This window comes from Sinocyclocheilus anshuiensis, unplaced genomic scaffold (assembly GCF_001515605.1).
Source record: "Sinocyclocheilus anshuiensis isolate Anshui unplaced genomic scaffold, SAMN03320099.WGS_v1.1 scaffold1082, whole genome shotgun sequence".
Classification (NCBI taxonomy): domain Eukaryota; kingdom Metazoa; phylum Chordata; class Actinopteri; order Cypriniformes; family Cyprinidae; genus Sinocyclocheilus; species Sinocyclocheilus anshuiensis.
In genome coordinates this window covers 3,232,489-3,249,591 of record NW_015542379.1, presented here as the reverse complement: position 1 = coordinate 3,249,591, position 17,103 = coordinate 3,232,489, and the positions used below count along the sequence as shown (strand labels likewise).

Sequence of the window (17,103 nt, the reverse complement as noted above, 5' to 3'; positions counted from 1 at the left end):
TTAATATGTCATAAATTGATTTTTGTTGTAAATATGCCTGACAAGATTGTTACACTGAATGACATTTTAGTGGGTCTCTTCTGTAAATCAGGGAAAAATGAAAATTAATTTTTTGCTCAGAAAAACAAAAACAAAATTGCAATTAAATTAAACAGAATTAAAAAAAAAAATTGGGGGGAAAAACAACAACAATTTAAAGCAGTATTACACTTATTGTTTTTGTGCTTAAACCCTTTTTTGTCTTTGACCCACATATATTCATATAAATATGTTAATATAAATAAATGCAAGCAACTGTAGAAAGATTTTATATTGAAGATTTTATATATATATATATATACACTGTATATATTTAAAATGTTTTTATTTGTGGTCTGGCCAGTGGAAAAATTGTTGAGTCATGTAAATTGTTTAGTTTTTTTTTTTTTGGCTAAATAAAATTACAAGACTGCTTATAATTATAAGAGAAAAAGACCAAATGATACAGAAATGAGGGAGAGAAGGAGAGCGCGACAGGAGAAGGCTAAAAGGTTGAGTGAAGTTTAAGCAGCCATGAGCCATGAATGAGCACACATTGTTAGCTCAGTGAAAATCCTCGCAAGTTCGTGGAAAAAAAAAAGTCCTGCGTGACACCAGGATGCAAGACAGAGCCGAAAAAAGAACAGAGAAGAACACAGCTGTGCTTCTGCTAACATTGCAGCTCCGGCGTGAATCTACAGAGCAAACCGTCCTCCCGCCGCCAGCACTATTCAACCTACACAATGACTGACGCACGGTCTCACATAATACGTGTACGTCTTAAATTTGCCTGAAGACGGCTCAAGATAAAAAGAGTTGCGATATTTCCACTCCTGAGATTTCCACATTCTCTGGCCTTCCCCTTTCCTTCATTTGAATAAAGTACACAACTCGTTTACGGGAACTACCGAGTAAAACCATCACTCCTGGCCCCTGTTTTCCGCTCTCACACTCTCCACATTTTTCCAAATGGTTTTTGCGAACCTAGAAATGTTTTTAGTTTTACTCTACGCAACTACCCGCACCTAAGAAATGGACAGCGGTGAAGGAGGAGGCTAAATATAAACCTGTAAAAGGTAGCTTTGTGAAGGCGGCCGCTGGAGAGAGTGAGAGCTAGAGACATTCTCCCTGCGGCCTAACTGCTAGGAAGGAGCCAGGGGCCGAATTTTTTTGCCCTCAATGAAAGAAGCGATTGTCCGGGGCCCTGCAGAGCCAGGAAAGTTACCCCAGTGGTCTGGTCCTATCTGGCAGGAATGCAAAGAGAGAACGAGCGGGGGACAGACAGACTCGCCTTCGTCCGGTCAGATGCCTTCCACCTTTCAAGAAAAAAGCAGCTTTTGAGGTGTTTATAAATATCACCTGTGAAGCCTGCAGCAGGCCGACTTAAAATGAGCGTGTTGGGGACGTTCAAAAAAGACTCTCGACTTGTTTGTTTAGACAGCGAGCGCGGGACAGGGGAAGAGAACAGGGATTTTAGGAGCAGACTTCATTGAGAAGAAGGCCCCATTGATGATGATGGTGAGGAGAACACGGTAAACGTTCGGGGAGCCACGGTGCGCTCGACACTGTGCCGCTGTTTGACTGGCCACGGAAACCTCTGTGCGACACTCTAGTGTCATTTCATAAGGTGTCCTCCTATTATAACACCAGCATTGACTTGAGAACAATGAGCTTCTGTGAGGATATGAATACTTAAAAACATAACTAGGGAAAATCATTTTAAGTGCAGCTTGCGAAGGTAAACAACCCCTAACCGTAGGTATTAAACATTGGCCGGAAACATAAGTCATTTTCACCTGGCAGATGATAACATTCATTTTTCAATCCCTTTTCATCTAAATATGAAACTTTGGCACATAACTTGTTCTCAGTCTACACTGTGAATGATTTTTCAAGTTGTAAATAAAACAAAATTACACGAAGATACTATTTTAGTCTTTCAACTAAGTCTCACATTTAAGTCAGTGTGTTACTCGCAGTTCCTTTGTAATTATTTGTGAAATTTATGAGCAAAAATGCTTTCAAAGTAAACCCTACACCAATTTTTTAAGCTAAGCTAAACTAAGTCAAAAGCAACCCTTCAGAAAAAGTAGCTAGCGTAGTTAGCAACTCTGGAACTATACATCATTTTTTTTATTGTGTGACTTATTAAAAACAATAAACTGTAATTTGCTCAAATGCCTGTTTATTACACAAACATCTCCAAAGCTCCTTTTCTTACACGATAAATACCAGGTACACACACACACACACACACACACATATATTAGCTGCCAAGAAAACTGATTCGTGGTAGATAACCAGCGTAAATGGAAGCAAAGTAAACAGGAAAAACTTCTATGAAGTGCATATAGTGCTGATTTTTTTTTTTTTTGGATTTAAGTTAAAATAAAAAATGAACTGTTGAATCAAACCTGATTTCACGAGAAAACGTGACAGTATTACAAGTTGGCGATTTCATCTGAATTCATTTTGCAAAAATGTATGATTTTTAGAAAAAAGTAAGCATGAAGGTCCACCCCTAAACCTAAGATCGTATGAAAACATACAAATTAAAGCAAATGAATTCATACGAATTAGCCACCAATTTGCCAAACTGTAAATTAGTTACAAATAGTTGTGAGATTATGTTGGTTGATTCCTTAAAACCTCAAATAGGGATGTGTGATTGGTTCAGCCCATGCCATCAAAATCTCACTCCAGCCAGGGGGACCAAAAGATCATTCTTTTACCTTGACCCAAAACACCCGCAACCATATAACAAGATGCTAAAAACCACTCAAAACATCTCAGCAATGCTCTGGCAGTCCCTCCACATCATGATAAGTAAGACACTATTCAAATTTTGTTCAGAAACTGTAAAAAAAAACTTGTTAGAAGTGTTTTACTGTGGAATAAGACATTTGTGTGTCACGCTCATAGAAACGAGCAATGAGTGCTGCTGGACATTAGCTCTATTCATCCCTCTCCCCCTCCGCTCCAGCCACGGCTGTTTATGGACCCCAGCAGCCTAAAAACAGATAGATGGAAAAAGCGAGGGAGGAGAGGAAAAAAGGTAAAACTCTGTTCTGTTCTGGATGAACTGCTCCAGTTTGGCGGGGAACCTCCACCCATTAAAACATTGACAGGTATTTTAGCGACCTGTTGCATAACTGTGTTATTTAGGTTAGAGTTCAGATTCAATTTACTTCACTTAGAGTTTCAGGAGAAAGTTTGATCATGCCTTTTTTGTGTGAATTGAGTATGTGTGAGAATGTTAACTGAGTATACTATGTACTATGTACAGGAATATTTTGGCCATTTCCGTGACCTTACAGAGGATAAGCAGTTTGGAGAATGGATGGATGGATAGACGAATCCTATTTTCATTAACGTTTGTTTTATCTGTGCTGAACTGTCATATTTGTTCTATCGCTTTTTTATAATTATTGCCCTTTTTTGTGTAAGGGTTCCTATATAGTAACACTTTACAATAAAGTACCATTAGTTAATATTAGTTAGTGCTTTAACTAACATTTGTTACAGTATCTTTGTTAACATTAGTTAATAAAAATGTAACTGTTCATTGTTAGTTCCTGTTAGCTCAGGTCCATTAAACAATATTAACAAATACAACTTTTGAATTTAATACTAAAATAATAATAATTTATATTGGTAACACTTTATTTGAAGGTGTCCTTGTTACAGTGTAATTATACATTTACGTACTGAGTAACATTAATTAACTACATGTATTTACTATATGGTTAGGTTTTGGCTTAGGTTTACTTGCATGTAATTATGCATAATAATTAATTTATCGTTATTATAATAGAAATTACATGTAACGTGTAACAACGGCACTTTAAAATAAAGTGTTACCTTTATATTCAATAAAAAAAGTATACGTTAGTAAACGTTGAAATTAACAAAGATTATTTTTGGAAGTATTTTTCATTGTTAGCTCACAATAAATAATGTAGTTAACAATCAAACCTGATTTCACGAGAAAACGTGACAGTATTACAAGTTGGCGATTTCATCTGAATTCATTTTGCAAAAATGTATGATTTTTAGAAAAAAGTAAGCATGAAGGTCCACCCCTAAACCTAAGATCGTATGAAAACATACAAATTAAAGCAAATGAATTCATACGAATTAGCCACCAATTTGCCAAACTGTAAATTAGTTACAAATAGTTGTGAGATTATGTTGGTTGATTCCTTAAAACCTCAAATAGGGATGTGTGATTGGTTCAGCCCATGCCATCAAAATCTCACTCCAGCCAGGGGGACCAAAAGATCATTCTTTTACCTTGACCCAAAGCACCCGCAACCATATAACAAGATGCTAAAAACCACTCAAAACATCTCAGCAATGCTCTGGCAGTCCCTCCACATCATGATAAGTAAGACACTATTCAAATTTTGTTCAGAAACTGTAAAAAAAAACTTGTTAGAAGTGTTTTACTGTGGAATAAGACATTTGTGTGTCACGCTCATAGAAACGAGCAATGAGTGCTGCTGGACATTAGCTCTATTCATCCCTCTCCCCCTCCGCTCCAGCCACGGCTGTTTATGGACCCCAGCAGCCTAAAAACAGATAGATGGAAAAAGCGAGGGAGGAGAGGAAAAAAGGTAAAACTCTGTTCTGTTCTGGATGAACTGCTCCAGTTTGGCGGGGAACCTCCACCCATTAAAACATTGACAGGTATTTTAGCGACCTGTTGCATAACTGTGTTATTTAGGTTAGAGTTCAGATTCAATTTACTTCACTTAGAGTTTCAGGAGAAAGTTTGATCATGCCTTTTTTGTGTGAATTGAGTATGTGTGAGAATGTTAACTGAGTATACTATGTACTATGTACAGGAATATTTTGGCCATTTCCGTGACCTTACAGAGGATAAGCAGTTTGGAGAATGGATGGATGGATAGACGAATCCTATTTTCATTAACGTTTGTTTTATCTGTGCTGAACTGTCATATTTGTTCTATCGCTTTTTTATAATTATTGCCCTTTTTTGTGTAAGGGTTCCTATATAGTAACACTTTACAATAAAGTACCATTAGTTAATATTAGTTAGTGCTTTAACTAACATTTGTTACAGTATCTTTGTTAACATTAGTTAATAAAAATGTAACTGTTCATTGTTAGTTCCTGTTAGCTCAGGTCCATTAAACAATATTAACAAATACAACTTTTGAATTTAATACTAAAATAATAATAATTTATATTGGTAACACTTTATTTGAAGGTGTCCTTGTTACAGTGTAATTATACATTTACGTACTGAGTAACATTAATTAACTACATGTATTTACTATATGGTTAGGTTTTGGCTTAGGTTTACTTGCATGTAATTATGCATAATAATTAATTTATCGTTATTATAATAGAAATTACATGTAACGTGTAACAACGGCACTTTAAAATAAAGTGTTACCTTTATATTCAATAAAAAAAGTATACGTTAGTAAACGTTGAAATTAACAAAGATTATTTTTGGAAGTATTTTTCATTGTTAGCTCACAATAAATAATGTAGTTAACAAATGACCTTATTGTAAGTGTTACCGGTTGCACTGTATTTATAATTTTACTTACTGATCCAAGTGAGAAGAACCAAGTCTGATGTCTGGATATTTCTTGGGTCTCTACAGTTTAAGGGATTTCTGGGGATCATCTGTTCGGCCAACAGACTGGGATAATATGAATATTATGTGTATTATGTACAATATTGATAAAAAAACACTTGACAGCAGTGTTATATTCCCTGAAACCTCCCCTTTCTGAAGGCTTGCCTGTTCTAGTGTTAAAAGTGTTCACCCAAAATCATTTTCTCATCCTGATGTTGTTCCAAAAAATCTTTGTTCTGTGAAACATAAAAGAAGATATTTTGAGAAATGTCTCAGTTTTTTCCCCACACACAATAAAAGTTGGATTCAATGTTGTTTGGACCCTATCAATCTTCAAAGTAACTTCTTTTAAGACAGAAAGAAGCAAGAAAATCTTACAGGTTTGGAATGACATAAGGGTGAGTAAATGATGGATGTTTGATGGAAGACTACTCTTTAAGTAAGAATTTACTGTTCTATAAATATTGCATCGAAAGGTTGTGAGACAGAATGTCACAGTCAGCCTTTAAGACGGAGAGGAACCTACAAGACATTTGATCTGAGGGACAAATGCAGCCTTAGAGAATGATCTATTACAGTTTCTGCATGGTGAACATAAAGAAAATGTGTGTTTGTGCTAGATAAATACACTGGTAATGCACACGTGAAGGGATGTGTGTGGAATGTACAGATGTGTGTATGAGAGCAGAATGTGCGAGGGAAGTATTCGACACATTCCAGTGCTACGGCTAGTGATTGATGTGATTCTCTCTTTCTCACACGCGGGTGTTGTTTTTAGACCCTCACGCTGCTATAAGGAGGAGGGTGCTTGTGGACCATTCATTTAGCCCAGCTGGATTCCTGTCATTGCTAATTGGTGCAAACGAGGGGAACCTGAGATTGACAGGGCACGAAAACAAACTCCCCCCCCAGTAACGGGACCGTGGCAAGGGCTGGGAAGCTGGAGGGGTGAGAACTTGGTTACTGTACATTTAGTTCTGGAACTAAAGTGGTGCGAAAGGCCCTACTTTCACCAGAGATGTTTATCTGACCATGCATCTTCAGAGAGGTGTGATGCATCGCTGCCTTGCAAATATAATTGTCAAGAGTTACAGTTGTGGCCACAGGCAAGAAGCCTGTCAATTGAACATATCGCTCAATTGGCCGAGACACTACAAAGACTGCGATGTTTCCCTCGGGTGATGCATGCAAATGAGAAGCTGCTTTCAAAGATGTTTACTTAAAGAAATACAAAAGAGTTAGCAAATAGTGAGAGTGAGCAAGCAAATAAAATATACTTATTTAAGTAATATATGACTTACTACTTTCTTGAAATTGTAATACTTTTTTAATAATTGTAATATTTTTTAAATATGACTAAAATGACATTTTATAGAATTTCATTTTATAATATTTATTATTTAAATATTTTATTATTAATATTTTGAATTGTTTATTTATTTGTTACTATTATATTGTGTATTTCTTTTTCTTGTCATTACTTATTTTGTTTAAAATGCCTTGGCAATATTGTATGGAAACATATGTATGTGACGATATTATGTGATTTGACGAGGAAGATTATGAAAGACTTTTGAGGCAAACTGTCTGCAGCCAAATATTGTATTTAATAACCACCAAATTGTTTAATTGAGCATAGTCATATCACTCTGGGGCTTCTTTATTAATTTAAAATAAATTGCACATTTCAACAGTAAAATAAAAATATTTCATGTGCATTTAAATGTATTTGGTCAGAAATAAAGAAATTAAGAATTTTAAGAATTCAGTAAAACAGACGTTCTGCATTTAAAGAATGTTAAGGATTTAGACCGTTTTACAGCTCAATTAACACACATTTTTTGAAGAATTCAAATGAGAACTTTAACAAACATACTAATTAACAAAATGCACAAATAAATACAGTATGTCACCACAAACCTCCACAATTCCTAATAGACATCCACTGTAATTGCTGTAATTACTGTAAACATGATTTTTCTCATTGCCGTCAATACTATTTATATCAATGGTGGAATATTCTATGAAAATACACATATTATGTAAGTGGCAATTGGCTAAGAATAGTTTGTAATTTATTAAGTGAAAAGTAAAGGTATTGTTGCTGCTTATTAAACGTGTTTCTTGAGGAATGCAGGGGACAGGTAAAGTATAGCTATTAACACAATGAATAATTGATTAGATCACTGACATGCCAGAATGAGTATTCATGGTGGATGAGGTCATACATGAGGGGGCGGAGCCTATGACGGACTGTGACCAATAGTGTTTGCTTGGATGAACGGTGTGTGAGCAAGGAAGAGGAGGCGTGTTCTGCTTCAGCAGATAATTCGACACAATATGTCTGCACCTGCTTGTTATCAGTCTGCCATATTTTATATTTGTGTTATGACCGACAGTCACTCATCTGTAGTCTTCTGGTCAAACTCCACTCTAACACTTTTTGTTTAGACCCACTAACTTCAGCGTACTCTAGACACTATCACTACGATGAGAATTTTGTTATTATTTATGGAGGCGTGAAAGAAGATTAAACACGGCTGTATATAAAATAATAATGGCAATCCTAATATGGAGATTCAACAGTGGAGATAAATGAAGCATGTAGAATATCAAAGGTTTTTGGAAGGACCTTTATCAATTTAGTCAAGTTATCTGATCTCGAAAGTGTCTATGGAGGTCAAAGGTGAAGTTTGAGGGTTTGTGTGTATGTTTGAAGACACTATGGGAATGAACTCAACTGGAATGTCTGTGCACATCTGGGGTCCATGTGGACATAAGGGGACAGATCAGGAAGAAAGTGTCAGTCTTGACTAGACCAAAAGACAACACAGCCTGACTTGACAACCACTATCCATGGCCTCGTAAATCACCAAAGCACTTATATACACTCACACTATGTGACTTTTAGCCCATATAAACCTCTTTTCTTCAACACAAAAGAGTAGTTTCAACATAGTTTGGTCAGTTTTACAACAAGAAAGTCAGGCACACACATAAAAAATGTACTCACTTAGTCTGACCTGATTAAAAGCAGGGGTGAAAAGCACTCACTTACTATATAGGCATTATTTTTGAGAATGTTATTTAACTTTATTAAAGGTCTGTTGAATACATGTTAAAGATGCATTTACAATTTTATTTAGACCATGTAAGTACACTTAGCAAAAAGACAGCATAAATCATTATAATCCGTAATTATGCCCCCACTGGATGCAACAAATGCCTCGTTTATAATGGGTTTTAATGTTTTTGTCTCATCGCTCCGGCCGGACACGGCTTCACAGTATGGTAGGGGAGCAACATTTCCTTCACACGCTTGAGGTATTCGGCCAATCACAACGCACTGGATAGCTGGCCAATCAGAGCACACCTTGCTTTTCAGAACGATGAGCTTTGTAAAAATCGACGAGTTTCAGAAAGGCGGGGCACAGAGGAGAAACAATAATGTACAGTATGTGGAAAATAATGTGTTTTTTGAACCTTAAACCGCATAAACACATTTCATTACACCAAATACACAAAATATTGTTCTTTTTAGCAGCATCATATGACCCCTTTAAAGCAACACTAGAAGATTGTTTGGTTAAAAATTAACGAAATTACATCATTGAGCAAGTACACAAAAACTCTCAAATCAAACGTGTTCAAATTTATTTTCTTGCGTTTCCTGAAATATTAGGATAGGCTTATTATATTAAGTTTGAGCTGTCGGGTCGTATTCCGCACGAAATCCCATGCCTACGTCATTGGCTTTTGCTTGTTTACACAGAACGTAAACACAGAAGGTCTGGCTAATATATATATATAAGGGTGCAATTTGTTGCTACAATAAATAGTGTTGTTTAAACTAGCAAGCTAGCTAGCGTTTAACATAGAAATTTCTAACAAGAATCCCTAACAAGTAGGTAAAACAAGACAAAGATCCGAACCACAACGAAATACATTTTGGTGTCATTTTTCTTACTGTCTTGATCCGCTTTGATATGGTGATCACCTGTAACCACTGACCTTCAAAAGCATCGGATTGTTCCGGAAGTAGCGAAATGCCGAAGCAGGACTCCGTAAATGACATGTAATTTTAGGTTTGAACCACAGAAGGCGATAGAGAGACCATTCAAGCAAAAGTTCCTTAGTGCAGCTTTAAATATTTCAGTTTATCCATCTTACTGCACTAACAATCAAATCAAATACGTTTAATATCAAATAAACTTTTATTTAAAACCACAAAATCCATTAGATAGTAAAATATAAATGGAAGCCTCTCTGCAGTCACCTCAACATCAAAGTCTTTGACCTAATTGCTTTGTAAATGACTTAATTTAATTTAATTTACACCCATCATTAGTAATAAACCAGATAATTCTTGTTAAATAACTTTAAAATAAATCCATTTCAAAAGGTTTTGGGATATACATTTCGGTTTAACTTATAATCAAATTTGAAAATCTCCTCTGCCTCTGATTGATTTCATGAAAAAAAGAAAAGTTTACTTTTAAATACTGAAAGTACATTAACTGGATTTCTTTTTTATTTTACTCATGTTGGTTTTGGTTAGATATTTTGTATAAAATGACAAAAAATACTACCGCCTATGTAAATGTCTATGTACTTTTTACACCTCTGATTTCAACTAAAAAAAGGAAGAGAATATTTTAGAGCATTTAAGTGTAGCTAGTACTGGCTCTAATGTGTGCGTTGAAGGTAGAATGAACTGACTCCATTGACAGACTGCATTTGACTGCGGCTATGAGGCCTATACAGTGACGAGAACAGCAGGTCTCTGTTTTGTTGACAAAGTGATCAAGCCAAGATCAATCTGCCTCTGAAAGGAAAATTTAATCATGCTGTTCGGCTGTCGTTGTCTCTGTCTGGCCTAATCAGGAGGCATTTTACCTTCACCCACAGCATGCCATAGAGCAAAGTCCAGCCCTTTATCTGCCTCTAACCTGCACACTATGAATGCTCCCTGTGACACACGCTCGCTCTTTCCCGCTCTTGTTTATGTTCTTTTGCTGGCTCAGTTTCTTCACTGAAACCTGTTGTAGACAGAGAGCCAATGGAGTGACAGTAACTTGTGCTCAAAATAGCGAATGGATGTTTTAAAGTAAAAATACCCTGGAAAAATTGTAGTAAGACAAAACGGCCAAAGACACTGAAGGCATATGCAATACTGAGAAGCGTCAATGTGAGTTTTTCAATGACTGATTCTAAAAGTTTTACATTTGGTCCCACCCACCTTGATTATTTGGTTTCATTCTGGATTAGATAAAAAAAAAAAAAGTGACAACAGTTCACTCAAAACCACATCATTTACCAGTCATTCATACTAATAAAGTCACTTTCTACTTTCCATTCCATACATTTTATTGATATGCAAATGCTGTCACTCTGACAGACTCTTAATGACTAATGTGCAAATGGCTTGTTTATCATCATAAATGACTAAAACGTCAGCACTCATAAAGAAAAAAAAGGAAAAGAAGAAAAGAAAGTTTAAATCCAAATTATCCAATGAATGTACAGCACTCTCTTCCACCTTCAATACCACGACTGAGGTGCCCTTGAGCAAGGCACCGAACCCCCAACTGCTCCCCGGGCGCCGCAGCATAAATGGCTGCCCACTGCTCCGGGTGTGTGTTCACGGTGTGTGTGTGTTCACTGCTGTGTGTGTGCACTTTGGATGGGATAAATGCAGAGCACTAATTCCGAGCATGGGTCACCGTACTTGGCCACATGTCACGTCACTTTATATACCCTGTGTTAGCAAAGTCAGCAAGTTTTAGTTCAATAAAGGTAAAATGACCAGTCAAGTCAAGTCACCTTTATTTATATATATTTTTTAAAGGGACAGTTCACCCAAAATGAAAATTAATCACCCTCATGTTGTTCCAAACCTGTATGACATTTTATTTCATCTTGGGAAACCAAAATAACATATTTTGAAACCAGAACACAACATGAGGGTGAACTGTATTGCATTTGCTCGATTCACTTTAAAAAGTGGCAAACAGGATGGAGCTAATCAGAAATGTGGCAAGACTAAGGAAGCGATAGAGATGAAAGTGATTTTATACACGAATGTCTCTTATCAGTGTCTGGTGTCCTATCAGCAGAATATGGCTCATAACAGCCGGGATTAATACTGTAAGAATGGAAGTTATTACTCACCTTCACAGTGACCAGTAAAAGACAGACGCCACAAGTGCTGTGTAGCACCTGTTGCACTTTAAAAACACCGGTGCAAATGAAAACACTGTGGTTTGTTGTATGACACTATTAGGGCTAATATTGTTGTGATCATTAATCTTGCTTGTAAAAAGAAGTGCACTTAACAGTATCGAATGTGCACTTGCAGTGTGCTTCAAATCATAAATGCATTTTTTTTTTTTTTATCTGTACTTTCAGATAATACATTAATTAAATAAAAGGTCACCTTAGTGCACTTAAAGAGAGATATTTTCACTTTTAAAAAGTGCACTTTGTAATAATGCCAAATTAAAAGTTTTACTTTAAAGTGCATTTTAAATCATGTTTTAATAATCTTCAAAAAAGTCAGGCTTATTTTATACACTTGTGTTGACTAACATACTAAAGCACATGTAAAGATGATCATTTTAACTGTAATGTGTTATTCAAAGTTAATATATTTTACACGCTCTGCAGCTTCATCATTACAAATGTGCAATTTTTGTTGTTGTTTCTATTGAAACCTGTATGTCATGCATTCACATTTTCAATGAAAATGACATTAAAGTATATTTCAGTTTAACATAAACGCTTGTCAGTACATTCAGCAGCAGACTTCAACCATATTTCAAACACAATAGACATAATTATGAATTTGCATGTAAAGATACTTAAGTGGGTCAAAAAAGCAGTATTAAGTTAAACTAATTGCACCTATAACACATTTTCATTTAATTGTAAATAACATGCAATCAAGTGTCCAGAAACATTACATTCAGTTCACACTTAAGTATATTCTTTTTTTCTGTAAAAAGTACTCTAGAGAGTATAATAAAGTGTACTTCTTTTACTAAAAGGCTTTCTATTTTTGACATTGCTTTTAAAGGGACAGTTCATCCAAGATTCAAATTCTGTCATAATTTACTCACCCTCATGACGTTCCAAACCGGTATGACTTTTTATTTCATCAGTGGAACCCAAAGGAACATATTTTGAAAATGTTCCAATGTTGTTTGGGACCCTACAGACTTTCAATAAACAGTTTTCGCAGAAGAAAGTAGGTCATACAGGTTTGGACCAACATTAGAGTGCGTATTTTGCAATGAACCATTTAAGACGGAAACAACCAAAGTTTTTAATTAGGTCACAAAGGAAAAGGTACGTTCCAGTTTAGTCATGATGGGAAGGGCCTTCTGTTCCTTGTCCTTAATTTGCCATTGTGTCACCGTGGAAACCATATCAGTGGCGTATTGGCGTATCTTATCAGGCTAGAGCCCATAGCAGCAAGGTCCCTTTGTGTTTCTCATGAAGAAAGAGCCACTATAGATTCCCACCAGGAGACCCAGGGCAGAGTCTACTTTACATTCTCTCTCTTTCTCCAGCCCTTTCTATCTTTCATCCTTCCCTCGCTTTTGCATGCGATCCGCTCTGCCTTTGAAAAAGCTCTCCAGAGTGAGGCGACAAGAAAGAAGGGTTCCACAGCTCTCTGTGATAAAGCGAAAAACACTGAGCTGAACCGTGGCTTCAGAGTTCCGCCGCCATCAATCTCACAAGAGAGAAGTAACGAGACAAAAAGAGACAGAGTGGGATATTTCACACCAAGAAGAAACAATAAAATGCATGTTCAAAAATGATTCTGTGAACTTTTTTGGTTCTTGAGGTATAAATGATTCATTGCCGGATGCTCCTGGGACAATAAAATATGATAGGGTTATTATCCTGGCAGATGGAACATGTCTGCAACGTGGTTATTATATTGCTCACACTCATTTTACAGTAAGGGTCTTCGAAATGTCACTCTTCTGATATTGTGGATTGTTTTATTTAGACATTCAGTGGGCTCAACTATAGTGAACATGCTTCTGTTTTCTAACTTAATACAAAAGTTTGCATTACAAATGATATCATCAGCATAACAATTTGACTGCAGCACTCAAGCTGCATTAACTCCACGCGTTTATGTCAAACCCAGTAATTATGTTGATCTCAAATTGCATAATAGGGCAAAATATACAAAACTGGTCTCAAATGGGCTAAAGTGTATGTGTACATCATGTATATAAATTAATTAATTAATTATAATTAAATTACATCTTACAATTCTTTATTATTCTCTAGTTGTGCAATAAACAGAACTGCTTATATCGATTATTTCTGCACTACAAAAACAACCCCAAACAAACATCAGAAATAACAAAACATGGACAACTTTGTTCCTTATATACTACTAAAAGGTGCATATTAGCATCTTAGGGTAACTGTATATATACAGTTTATACTCAATTTGGTGTATTGTAGTATTTTAAGCCATCATACAAATTACAAAATTCACACAAAACATGTAAAACTACACTGTTCTATGGATCAGTGTACAAGCTGTATATATATATTTAAATATACTCATAACACCTTCAATAGTTACATTTTGACTTTAAGAATATGTAATAATGAAAAGAACTCCAAAGGATGTGTGAGGTTTTTTTAATAAGAAAAGAACATAAACTTTAAGAACATACCATGAAACAATCAACCAAATAAAGCAATATATATATATATATATATATATATGAAGACACTTATCTTCTAAGCCCAATGGCCAAAAAGCTGGGTTTAAATAAACGAAACAGTACAAGAACATCAATTCTGACCTGCTTTCTTACAAATTTCAAAAAGACTTGCAAGAAATTTGTAAATGACATGATGGATTGAGACAAAGTTTTTATTATCAAAATGGCTTTTTGGGAGATTTTTAAATGACGAGATCTTACAAAAATACATCATGGCAAATTCAATAGGGTCTGTATGATTTTCTGATAAAAAGATAGTTACAAAGCATTGTTGTAACAAAACGATCTCACCCCTGCCCAGCAGTGAAGAACAGAGAGGTCACTAGTGCAAGTATTGTATGGAAATGGCCCTTATAGTGCATTGTCTGCTGATCTTACTAACAGCTTCAGCTGAGCAGACCATGAGGCACACAGTGAAACATCTTCAACCTCTTTTTCATGAATGTTATTGCCAGTATTTCTAAAAAGGGAAGTCTGTAAAACAAATAGTTGGATTTACCACAGTTTTATCCGTCTTTCTCAAACTTTTATCTCTATTTATACTTAACACAAAACTCTTCAGAATATACAAAATGACTTCATGGCCAAGTGTAAAAAAAGTAATTTCTTCTGTGTCTCTATAGGGACAAGCATAATGATACACACTCTCCGTACACGTACACTGTATGTTAGTGCACTTCTACTGAACATGCGTTATGCTGTAACACAAAACAGGAGAGTTTCCCTGTAACACAGTAACACCTGCTCACAGCAGTAACCTGAACTCAAACGCTTCCGCAATCACGCTCACGTCCTCTTCTTATCACATTGTTAATGTAACTTCACAACACAAAAATTATGCGAGATATATTAAATTCTTCCCTTCATAAATAAATGCCTGACCCCTGCTTCCCCAAAACAGTATATACACGTGGCATCATCTGTATACATCTTCTGTGTTACATCCGAAACCAGAACGTTTAGGTCCTGTATATATGTTAATTAAATTAGTTTCTGGAAAAAAAAAACATCGGAACTCGTTCCTTGGTTCTGGCAAAAGCACTTTTCTCAGCACACTCTTAAAAATAAAAGTTATTTATTGCCATGGATCCATGAAGAACCTTTATCATCCATGGAAACCTTCAAGATTCTTCACACTGAGCACTTCAAGAACTGTTCACTGAAAGGTTCTTTGAGCAGCCAAAAATGGTTCTTCTGTGGCATCACTGTGAAACCCCCTTTATTTTTAAGAGTACAGGAACCGGTGCTTAGTTATCAATGGCAAAGCAAGCTCTGTGTTGAAGATGTAAGAGTCCTGCCATTGAGAGTCTGTAGAGTTCAAATGGTTTGTAAACACATTAGGAGGCATTGAGGACAGACCTGCTGTAGAGGGTCTGGTAGTAGGCACCAGAGTCAATGGCGGACGGACCTGCGCTGTCATAGATCTGTTTGGTGGCCACCGGAGAAGTTGTGGTGTAGCTGTTGTAAGCCATCACCTGGTCCTGGTACGACTTGAGGTCCATCTTCTGCTCGTTGGACATGAGGTTGGTGATGGAGAACGGATGGTTGAAGTTGTAGTGGGGGTCCATGGACTTCAGTGGGTCGTTCTGCAGATCCAGGTGCTGCATCGGGCTGGCCAACAGGTGAGGGCTGCCGCCCATTCCCTGAGAGTGCAGGTGCGAGCCGGACAGGGGCATGGAGGAGGACACTGATGACGGGATTGGCACTGGCGAGCTGTGCGAAAGGCTGGGGGCTTGAGACGGGCAATCTAGCTGCACCAGGCTCCTCTGTTGCTCCTCCGAGGCATGGGAGCTGTCGGAATGGGCAGAGTCGGCACCTTCGGAGCCGGTGGCGGGACTGTGCTCCTCTTGAATGCCCTCACCGCTGTGGCCGCCCTTGGCGCTGCTGCCGCCCTCCTGAGACTTCGCCGAGCTCTTTTTGCCAGATTTCTCCTCGAGCTTGAAGCGCTTCTGGCGACGCAGGTAGCAGCCGTTCTCGAACATGTTCCCGGAATTGGGATGGAGCGCCCAGTAGGAGCCCTTGCCGGGCTTGTCGGGGGAACGCGCCACTTTGATGAAGCAATCGTTGAAGGACAGAGAGTGGCGGATGGAGTTCTGCCAGCGCTGCTGGTTCTCGCGGTAATATGGGAACAGATCCATGATCCACTGGTAGATTTCGTTGAGTGTCAGCATCTTGCTGTTGGACTGCTGGATGGCCATCGTGATGAGGGATATGTAGGAGTACGGTGGCTTGGCGTGGGTCAGCGAGCGACGGTAAGGCTTGGGCATCTCCTTAGTCCGGTCGAGAGAGGTAGGAGAGGAGTAGCTGATCTGGGACATTGGTTGACCCATGCTTTGGTAATGCGAGAGGGGACCCAGTGAGGAGGCAGAAGAGCCCAGCTGAGTCAGAGGACTGTGGTTCAGAGAGGAGCCGACAGTGGACAGGCTCATGTGGTTGGGGCCTCCACCCATGCTGCTCAATGGGCTGCTGTTGAGACCTGCGCTGGGATAGCCCATATTCATGCTGGATGTGGAACAGGCTGAGTTCAGATTTATGTAGCCGTTCAAGCTGCTCACTGAGTTCATGGCGCTTGGAGAGGAGTACATCTAAAAGGGAAAAACCACAGGACATTAATGTTTGTCATCAACTCAAAAGCAAAGTCTTATCATTTATAAACAGACAAAATTATAATATAAGGTATTTCACCTTGGCTTCTATATTATAAAGTTTATGCCA

General features: G+C 37.4%; 1 protein-coding gene across 1 annotated transcript in view; it reads right to left on the bottom strand.

The window, feature by feature from the left end:
• Nucleotides 1–14,286: 14,286 nt before the first annotated feature.
• LOC107692498 (hepatocyte nuclear factor 3-gamma-like) overlaps nt 14,287–17,103 on the bottom strand; it is an 8,150-nt gene continuing 5,333 nt past the window's right edge. The window contains exon 2 of the mRNA XM_016491582.1: nt 14,287–16,973. Coding sequence (XP_016347068.1) covers nt 15,726–16,973 — 1,248 coding nt within the window. The 3' untranslated portion in view covers nt 14,287–15,725. The remainder of the gene's footprint in view (nt 16,974–17,103) is intronic.